Raw genomic sequence first — 10,654 nt, 5'->3', positions numbered from 1 at the left:
TATGAACCACATCAACAAATGGCAACCACTGATCTAGCTCCAGACTTAGAACAGGTGCATACAAATGCAGCGGGTTTAAAAGTTTAAACAGGCGCCAACATTCACCCTTACCTGAAACAGTAGTGTAACATTGCAACATAAAAAGACACACTGTAAAGTAACTCGATCAAAAAGACATATAGACAAAAACAAGTAAACATACACTGAACGAATAAATTTGATCTATGACACAATATTAATACAATATTAATAAAAAAGATTTAAAACAATGTCAAAAAGACAACTCTAACCTGGGAAAAAATGGCGTTAAATAAAAAAATCGCACACAGAAACATTTAAATATGATAATTTTGTTGTTAGGAGTATTGAAATATTTTTTATATTTTACAAAATAAATAAATTTGTTGTTCACAGTTAGAATTGGCTGTTCTATTAGACCCTTCATGCTGTCAAACGGTGTTTAATAAATGACTTTGCTAACTTATTTTCCAGCGTTCCCGAAAACGATTATCACAGACACAGAAATACGTGATGTTCAAACGGAAATATAATATCCTACATTATTTGTACATGTCTATTTTAAATGAATATTGCTTTAATAATACAACTGGACAAATAAGACGTATGCACATAAGCAAGCTGATCTTTCGAATACTTTTTCTCGCATAAGTAATATTTTTCGTTTATCTTGGGCGAATTAGGGGCAAATGCTCAAAAATAAAAACTAGAAATGATACAAACTGAAGCAACAACGACAAATCTGTGCACTTTACGGTTTATTAGTATTGAATATTCTGAGTCAATGTTCGATTTAGTTAGTATACAACATTAATTTACTTCAGCTTGTATATGACAACACTGCGCACTTGAAACATTTACAATAACCAATCAATCTCGTCGAATGTCTTTTTGTACTTCAACCATATGACCGGCATAAAATATCGTGACAATTAAGCTTCTACTTCACAACTAAGATGACCACTTCTATGATGGAGTAAAAATACCCGCATGCGGCCTATAATTAAGAAAATATAAGTACATATTATCTGATAAAGAAAAACGTTAATATTTTGGATTGATTTACACAAATATTACATAGTGCTAGTAAATCATGAACTAGATGTGTTTGTTTGAAGATATTCATTATTAGGATGAAAATATATATATATATGAAAAAAAACGTTGTCTTAAGATTTGAAGTTATGTTGAATGTTAAAGTCTCCCATGCTCACGGGTAGTAACCTCGTCATATCGAGGAGCGTTTAGTACAGTGATTTTGTCATAGTTTGGTTAAGTTAGACATGGTTAATTTATGTTACTTCTATGAACAATTACCTCAGTTCTATTCAACCGAGCAAATAAAAAGCAAATAAGATGTTTGAATCTGTATTGTAAGTCAAATGATCTACATTGGCATTGTTGTTTCAAGAAATTAACGCAGAATAAGCAAGATATCGAAATTGCTATGGTTTGGTTAAGTTATTGACATGGTTCGGTTAAGTGTCTAGAAATTCGTCATGGTTTTGGTCTAGTTTGTCATGGTTTAGATCGAAATTAATATATATTTTGTTTCACCTCAATACTGATAGTTTGTTTGATGGCGCTTGTTATTAAACGAAGTTACACAATGTATCAACTTCCTAAGAAGAAAAAAGCCTTTTTTGCCAAATTTGGTGGGTGTAAACGACAAAGCGTAAATTAAACATTCCAGGTTACTTTTCGCAAGTTTCCTACAATATAATTTAAATAGTCACTGCTCTTTTAAACTAGCTTTTGGTATAATAATACAAAAACAAAAATAGAAAGCTTTGCTTCTGTTTCTCATAGAATCTTTTCTCCGTATGTAACTGCTTGAATCGGCCGGGAATATCGTGAGCGGCACCACTAGTCAAATAGCTAAAGACGTCTACTTAAAAAGTTGCAAAACGTAGCAGCTAGTCAAAAAGTAATTCTTGCTTTTACATTTTTTTTCTAGCGAACTATACATTTATTTGTTTTTGTTTTTTTTAATTTTGAACCAGTCTATAATGAATAAAAGGAGATGTGGGGGTTATATGCCCATGATACAGTAACCCAACTACAAAACCAACCAAATGATATTAAGAGGACAGCATAAGTCTTCAACCATTTACAAAACCGAATTTTAACGCGTGACATGGACAACAGTTAAAACTTATTGGTTTTATAAACTATATGTGAAATTACAATAAAAAGTACTTACAAAGTTCGAATTTGAAATATGAAAGATCACAATTTCGATTTAGAATGAAGCCGACATACTGTTCATGTTTATCAATTATTATTACGAATGAATAAAAAGACTAAGTTTTTGGTAATATTGAATAAATGCATGGTGTAGTATCTCTTAATTCTTTAAAAAATTGCAATAAAGTTTCGATAATATCTGAAAAAGCTCCGGCGATCTAGTATTAAGTATGAAGTGGTACATTATTAAATGTGATTGAAAAAAAAGAATTGAAATGCGTGTTATATTGTCTGGTACATGTACATTTAAACTGTGTACGACCTTATTTTTGACCTGGCTAGACAAGAAATCGTCGTTTGTAGTAGGACAGCTCGCAGAATAAGATGAATGAAGATGAAACAGATAGTAAGTTTGTTTATACAATGTTGATATCACAAGCACACTTCATTTGAACTTCAGAAACTTTCAAATTGTTCCTACAAATTACTTTTTAGAACATTCAATGATATTTATATGCTATCTATATTTGCCTTTTATCAATTTTGCCTATTTCAATATACTAGGTAATATGAAATATAAGGTGAAGAGGAAAATACATTAATGAGACAGCAACCCAAGAACACAAACATGAAGTCTTCAACAATAGAATGAAATATGACAAGCTCTAAATCAGACCGTTTCTATAAAATTGGTGAATTAAATTAAACAGAAACAACCAGAGATCTGCAACCATCACACTATTCTCAATATAGCGTAAAACAGTATGATATGACACAAGACAACTTGTCGCGTCACGAGGTTCCGGACTTTTTTGGATAGTCGCAGCTTAGGAATTCAGTAAATATGTTATTTAAATTAAATGTTTAAACCCTTCCTCTCACTTATGAATGCCTGTTTGGTATCTGTGTTGAAAACTTCATATTTTGTAGTTAATAAATTCTTTTTTATTTGTGAAACTAAAAAGGTCTTGCATAAAACTGGATAACAACGCAGCCAAATTCATTATTGTTGGTTTTGTTATTTAATTTACACGATAAGGCTCCAGATGTTAGACAAATCACTTGAAATGGACTCATTCGATTTTTCAGAGGCAATTGCATCTATTGCTCCTTTAGACGGGTCATTTGAAGCTGTTGATGATACAGATTTAATTGAAGAAACAGTGGTTTCAAAGAATAAAGATGATAACGAGTTAGACGAAAACAATAATGAAAAACAACAGGGTTTGCCACAATCAACTAAAGTTCAGTGCGACATCTGTTCTAAAGTTATTGAAAGAAGATGTCTGCCACGCCACCTGAGAACACACGGGGATCAAATGATTTGTTCTCATTGTCCAGCGAAATTCGCTGATAGATGGGCTTTGAAGGAACATGAAGCACGACATTCAAACCCTTTGATGTGCGAAGTTTGTGGAAAAAAATATACTTCAAGAATCGGCCTAAGTCGTCATTTGAGAGATCATGCTAGTTCACGCCCAATAGAGTGTGATATTTGTCACCAACGGTTTAATGATCATGCACATTTTGAAGGTCATCGCAACAGCAAACACCTGAACTATAAACCATTTAAATGTACGGTATGCAGCAAGGCTTTTGCATATAGACAATCCATGACAAGGCATACCAAAGAATGTCAAGGGAATAAGTCCTACAACTGTACGGAATGTAATGCTGTGTTTAACAGCAAACGTTCACTTGACCAACATCACAATGGAAAACACGGACAGAAAGAGCATACATGTATGTGTGGAAAGTCCTTCCGTTGGGTTCGATCTTTCACAAGACATAGTAAAATATGTAAAACAAATTAATTTCTTAATGACTGAGTATTGAATAAATTTAAAAGTTTTTTTATATATTTATTTCTAGCATTCATAAATTTTGAATGATATATTGTCTCATTTTCAAGGTAATGACATTCTTTAGATATCATAACATGCTCTTTTATGAGGAAGGATTTTTTCTTCATCTTTCCTATGGTATTGACGAACTCCTTGAGCACCATGTGCAAATCCATCATATGGGTACACCATTGCACTTTTACGTTTAGCAGTTGATCTTCGGGGTTGGTCAAACAATGCATGGCTTCTGAAAATAAATAAATGTAGTATTGTTTAATTAATACAATTGGATTCAAATTTATAATATGACTGCGGCAATAAAAGATAACAAAATTAAGAAACAAATATTGAAAGAAATAGTTATCCTTTAAGTATTGTTACATATGCTATTCAATGAAACTACAGTGTAAACTATATATATATATATATATATATATATATCTTGTTATTGCTAGACATAATTAAAAGATGCACGTACAATATATTTATATAAGGACACCATGTTCTGCCAACAATCATTATCAATGGATGCATATCACTAAATGAGAGTTACCGCTGAATTTGTACTTACAATGACCAACATAACGGGTGTTCCTTATAGTGCAGGATCTGCTCGCCCATCAAGAGCGAGCAGCTTAGAGAAACCACAAATCATGATGGAGTTTGTGATGCTATTCACTATTTAATGAGTTATGCTTTCTTGATATCATTAATATATTAAAGTTGGGTAATATTATGAAGATTACAACAGGAGTTTCTGCATTGTTTTTTTTTTCATTGAGAGAAGGGAGGTTATGTCCCGTTACGCAGAATACGAGACATAGGGATTACAATCCGGCGGCGTCGGCGGCGGTGTAAACATTTTGCATGATGCTTTATATTTCAGAGGAAAGAAGTCATGGAGGCTTTATACTTTGTATACTGATGCTTTATTTAACGATATTTCCGTCTGACATATTCATGTCCGTTGTACTTAACCTCATTTTCATAGTTAAGCGACTGCTTGAAAAAAATATTTTTTATGTCATTTGAATTTCTCACTCATTATGAAACAATATTGGTATTAATATATAGTTTTATTACGCTTACTTAAAACCACCAACAGATTGTTTGACCACATCTCTATCATGTACAATTGCTGCTTGTGTTTTTCACCCGGAAGTAGTATCATACTTTTCTGTCTGTTGATTGTAGACTGGACGTTTCGTAGTTGTGTTGAGATAGAAACCCCTATTAAATGAAAGTAACACTAATCATTATTTCAAAATTCAAAGGTTTTGAGCATAACTTCATGTTACTGGTTATGATAAGAACTATGAAATTTGATATGGTATATGTCGTAGTTTCGGGTCCTATAGAAATACTGTTCCATATCTTTGCTGGCTGATGTTTTGAGGTGTTACACCGCTTTTCTAGGTTAAGGGGAGGGTTGAATGCCAACTGATGTTTAATCCCGTCGTATTCTTTATGTACCTGTCTAAAGTCATTGGTTTTGTGGGTTCGCGTCTGATATTTGTTTGTTTTGTAAATTGTTTTGTTATAAATAAGATCGATAATTTTCTCAATTGAAGTTTTTCATAATTTCCATGTCGGGGTCTTTTATAGCCGACTATACGGTATGGGTTTTTTCATTGTTGAAGGCCGCACAGTTGTCTATGATTGTTTACATCCATTTCATTTGAACCTTAGTTGTCTATAATTGTTTACATCCCTTTCATTTGAACCTTGGTGGATACCACATCTCCTTATTTGCATTTTAATTGTTTTTATTAGTAAGTGTCATTTCCGCCAATTCCAAATATCAACTGCTTCTAAAATTCACCTGTTTTGCATTTTTTGTTACAAATAGAAATTTAAAGCATTTACCTGTTTGGATTCATCCTTGTTGTTAAGATTTCACATGCTACACTCATGGCTTTAGGGATTTCAGATGTCTTTAGCACACCAGCGCCTCTTGGGTCCAAGTCTCGAAAAGAGGAGAAGAACGTTTCATTGTCCAAACTTCCAATAGATCTGACATTGTATGTACCTGTTTTTGAAAGACGATAAAGCTGAATAAGCCTTTCACAGCTAGTGATAAGTCCGGTAAACAAAACAACAGGTATGTCACAAACATGACTTCCAGGTGGTGGAAACTGTCTAAGACATTTTTGGCACGAGTCAAGGAGAAATTCTCGCAAATTTAATAGCTTATGTACACGTTCATTCGCTGTTAAGCCTTTTTCATCCACTGCCTCGTACCATTCTCTAATCAAATGGCAAAAATTGGCCTCTAATGCATCATTGTTTTTGTTCATTTCATTCTCAACATCTTTACTAAATGTAAGCTGAGCAACCAAATTGCTTTGAGAATCTACAAGATCTTCCACATAAGCCACGTTCAGTCCTGTCCCATTTGATTTGCTTGACTTAGCTACTTTCAACCATGCACAAGAATTTATATTTAGAGCCTTAAATCCATTTCTACAACAGTGGATTCTGCAGTTTGTAAGTAAATGATGATGGTCTAGAAACCGTAGTAAAATAGTACCATCACTGGATCTTTCTGGAGTTGTAAACCAGTTGTGTTTCGTAACATAACCCATCTCTAGGAGCTCCGAAATATTAATCGGTGAACAGTTTTGCTTCTGCCAACTGTCAAGCTTTAATGGCCATTCAATATGCGAAGTTATCCGGTTTAATGTTTCTTTTCGAACGGACGTAAATTTCTCTCGCAATAGAACTTTTAATGCCTTAGGAGATCTCAGTTTGATAGAGACTGCTACAATTTTAGAGCCAGATACTTTTGCAAAGAAGTTTGTATACATGCATTTGTTGGATTTTGATGAAAGTCCTTGTTTAAGTCCAAATGATTTAATCTCTTGGGTGTTTACTTTCAACATTCCTTGCAGTTCGTCCTTTGTAAAATTCCTGTCTATAGCTGTGGTGTTGTCAAAACAATCAACAAATCCATCTAAGTCTTTCGATTTCCATAATTTCTGACGTTTTGCTTTTGTGTTTTTTGTAAGATACTCTAACATTGTCTGGTAGATATTATTCGAGATATGAGGTATTGTTTCTTCATCGTTGTCATTACACGGTTTGTTCTCAGTGCTTACTTTTTTGATTTTGTATTAGTTTTGAAATTTGAAGCTTTCTCAAATACTTCTCTCCAAACGTTTTGTTCTTCGGAAGAGGATAATTTAAAGTAACATGTATTACAAGTAATTGGACCATGAAGTAAATTTCCATGGATGTCTGTCCAGTAGTTAACAGTTAATTTCCACTTCTCATTTGCATCGTCAAATGTTTTAACAGGACCACCTACATTTCCCAACTGAAGGAACGGGCGCAAAAGTTCGTGAGATGATTTTACACAAGTTTCTTTCCAATGCATTTTCCTCTCCTGTAACTCAGAAAGAGATGATCCATCGTACGAAACTATAGATAACTTAGAAAATTGCCCATCAAATGCCTCTACCTGAACATGAATATTGTATGTCTTTAGTTGTTCGCGTAAGAATTCAAGCATCTGTCTAACAGTGTCCGCTTTCAAATGCTTTGGACTTAACCCATAGGCAACAGGAAATACGTAAGGCTTGTCGATCGCATAGGTCCTATCCAAGTCACTCAACATGAAGACCATTACATCACTTGGTCTATCAAAGCAAAGGGTGAAATGCTGATTGATCAAACACTTTACATCATCTATGCAGCTCTTTATTTCAAAAAGGTCAATCGTGTTAAACGTTTGTTTGTGTTCCGTATTTAGTGAGTGTGAACCATACACTCCATCAGTCTGAGCAGAATCGTGTCTACATTGATTGGCTTTCACAGATTTGAACTCTCCTAAGTATTTCACGTTTTGTTTCAGAAATGTATCTATATATTCTTTTAGTTCTTTCGTTTTCGGTCTTTTTTTGGTAGGTCGTCTGTTGTGTGTTCCATACAGAAATTCTGCCTCTGCACCTATTGCATTATATAAATCTTCATCAAATTTCACAAGAAAAGCAGTCGTTGATTCTTCAGACCACGAAACAAAAATGGATTCCGGAATATGATACCCGTAGCATTCTTTTGAGGCACCCATTTGAGTTATCAGCTGTAATATATAGTAATTTGGAATCGAGTAGCTCACATTAGTTTTCCAATCGGATTTGTATGGACATTTTATTTCGAAAAGAACCCTTTTCATCTGACCTTCATCTCCTTCACCATCTGGACTGGCAACAAGAAAAGGTTTGTCTTCCCTCCATTTAACGTAGCAACCAACTTCTTTAAACTTTATTTTCGGGAAGAGTGATGGTAATATCTTGCCACATATAGTTGCAACTCCGTGTTTTTCATTTTCAATACCGTGTAACATCTGGGGCGTGGGAGACTGTACTCCGTCCTTGTCTTTGTTTAGAATTACAGAATCATAATGTGCTTGCTGCTCCTTAAGTGTGCGTAAACCAAGTGCTGTATGAATTGTACTTGCAGTTACTTTAGCCTGCTTCCGTAGTTCAAACCATTCGTCAGACCGTTGCTGAAGAAATTTGGTACATTGGCGTTTGGTTTCTGTACAATATTCTGATCTTAGACAAAAATAATTTGGTTGGTTATTCATGTCAGCCTCTTTTCCAATCACAAATGATGTTTCTGAATCGTTCATATACGAAAAGTATTTGCAAATTCTATCGTTAACCCTTAGCAAGCCATCAATGCAATCTTTTGTCATTCCTATATTTGTTTTCATGGCACTTATAGCGTATGCGTATTTTGATTTTTTCCAATCGCCAGGGCTCTGTTTTTCCGACTTTTCCATTATTTTGTTCAGATTCGCTTCTTTTCCAACGAGATACAGTCGCAAGACTTTTAATCTTTGACAAAGAATGTCAAAAATTTCAAAAAGTCCCTTCTTCATTTGAGTAAACTGTTCATTACTGTCTCTTAAAATACTGAGACTGTCATATCCCAATGTTATCATTGAGCTTATCTTTTCTTTTAGGCACTGAATAACCTGCATGTCGGCTTCGAGTTCTGTTTCCTTTTCTAATCTGTTAGGTTTATCCTCATACCCCCATAGGTCTACAGGTATGGAATCGCCACCTCTTCCCGAGTTAATTTTTTTCAGGTCAACACATATTTTCCCGCTTTTTGTTGTGACGTCGTCTGTTGTGGAAATAAAAGATATGAATTCCTTTATAATTCCAGGTTGAATTGATTTTGGCAGAACTGTTGGCATGCAAGCCAAGCTTGCCTTACTAGGAACAGCAAAATTTTATTTTGAATCTTCAGGATAAAGATTTCCGCGTTTTGCAATATTTTCCATAACCAAGTTTTGATTACCTAGTCCTCTCATGAAGTTTAAAAATTTTGTATGGAATAACCGAAAACCGATATGCCAGAAATTTTTACTTCTTTCGCTATAACGCATTGCTGAGACGTTAGATTCCGAAAACCAACGGACAACATCTAAAAATAACAAAAAGGCTATGCTCTGCATGGGAAATCTATCTTGTAGTGTCAGATGTATGAAAAGTAAAAAGTTATCTCTTTGACTGTCGTTGTTAGGAATTTTATTCAAAACTGTTGCTAGGTTTATATGATGAGGCTGTTTGCATTCTTCCTGAAAACCTTGATCTTTAACTAAATCATGCTCCATTCTTAAATCGTCATTCTCTGATTTAGAAAACTTTTCAATGGCCTTTTCCGAGCAAACTTCTATAATTTTGATTTTATCATCTCCTGGGCTTATCCATATTTTCTTGTTTTCAGTTTTCAAAATATCTGGAATGATATGATAATGTTTGGAAACATACCCACACACGCCATCTTTAGTTGTTTTTCGTTTTACTGAAAGAAATCGATCTCCATGATTTAGTATGGTGTGTCCTAGAATTGAAAATATGTCCAAATTGTACAGTTCACAATATTGGCAGCAGAATTCCATCCTGAAAATTAAAAAAGTAGCTATCTTGGATTCATGATTTTTTATTAGTTGTTATTGGTTTGAAACTAGGTCCCAGTAAATCCCAGTACTTACAGGTCTGTTTTGTATTTGTGTATTTTGTGTTTATATTACTTGATGTTTTTGCTTTGAACCGATCTGATGAGTCCTTTTCAACTGATTTTGACAGTTTTTTCTTCTTTGATGTACTATTACACGTCTGACATGGTTAAGGCGAAGAAGGGGTTGGGGTGCCCGCAAACATGTTTAACTCCGCGATATTCTCTATATTCTGTCTCATGTTAAGTGTCTGTAATGCAGTGACTATCGTTTGTAACTGTATATCATATTTTGCTTATTGTTTTGCAGAAATCAGGCTGTTGGTTTTCTCATTTGAATTCTTCTACATTTAATTTTGTCGCAGCCTTTTATAACTTGCTAAGAGGTATGTATTTTGCTCATTGTTGAAGGCCTTATGGCGACATATAGTTGCTAGCATCCACGTCATTTGGTCTCGGGTGGATAGTTGTCTCATTTGCAATCATACCGCATCTACGTATTACATATTACTACATTATATATGCGTTCATATGTCCTTTAGTATTTCAAATGAAACGATTTTTTAAAAAAGTAATTCAATATTTGTAAAAAGACTGTTTATTTTGATCGTTACTCTTCATCATACACGACAAGA

General features: G+C 34.1%; 2 protein-coding genes across 6 annotated transcripts in view; both read right to left on the bottom strand.

Moving 5' to 3' along the window:
- Positions 1–204: 204 nt before the first annotated feature.
- LOC127705818 (uncharacterized) overlaps positions 205–10,654 on the bottom strand; it is a 29,289-nt gene continuing 18,839 nt past the window's right edge. For all 5 annotated transcript variants that reach the window (XR_007984038.1, XR_007984040.1, XR_007984037.1 and 2 more), the window contains one exon: positions 205–1,015. The gene's annotated coding sequence lies outside the window, so the exon portion shown is untranslated. The remainder of the gene's footprint in view (positions 1,016–10,654) is intronic.
- LOC127705816 (uncharacterized) lies at positions 5,149–7,615 on the bottom strand. The gene is made up of 2 exons (XM_052210168.1): positions 5,916–7,615; positions 5,149–5,279 (listed from the first exon to the last, which is right to left on the bottom strand). The coding sequence occupies exons 1-2, from the start codon at positions 7,067–7,069 to the stop codon at positions 5,201–5,203; spliced, it is 1,233 nt and encodes a 410-aa protein (XP_052066128.1). The 5' UTR covers positions 7,070–7,615; the 3' UTR covers positions 5,149–5,200.

Source organism: Mytilus californianus, unplaced genomic scaffold (assembly GCF_021869535.1).
Source record: "Mytilus californianus isolate M0D057914Y unplaced genomic scaffold, xbMytCali1.0.p SCAF_6, whole genome shotgun sequence".
NCBI lineage: Eukaryota > Metazoa > Mollusca > Bivalvia > Mytilida > Mytilidae > Mytilus > Mytilus californianus.
This window is presented reverse-complemented; position numbering and strand designations above follow the sequence as displayed.

Coding starts and splice junctions, on each gene's coding strand:
- LOC127705816 (XM_052210168.1), bottom strand. CDS start 7,069: ATGTTAGAGTATCTTACAAAAAACACAAAAGCAAAACGTCAGAAATTA. Junction 5,280..5,915: donor ACAAGGATGAATCCAAACAG/GTAAATGCTTTA, acceptor TTCATTTAATAG/GGGTTTCTATCTCAACACAA.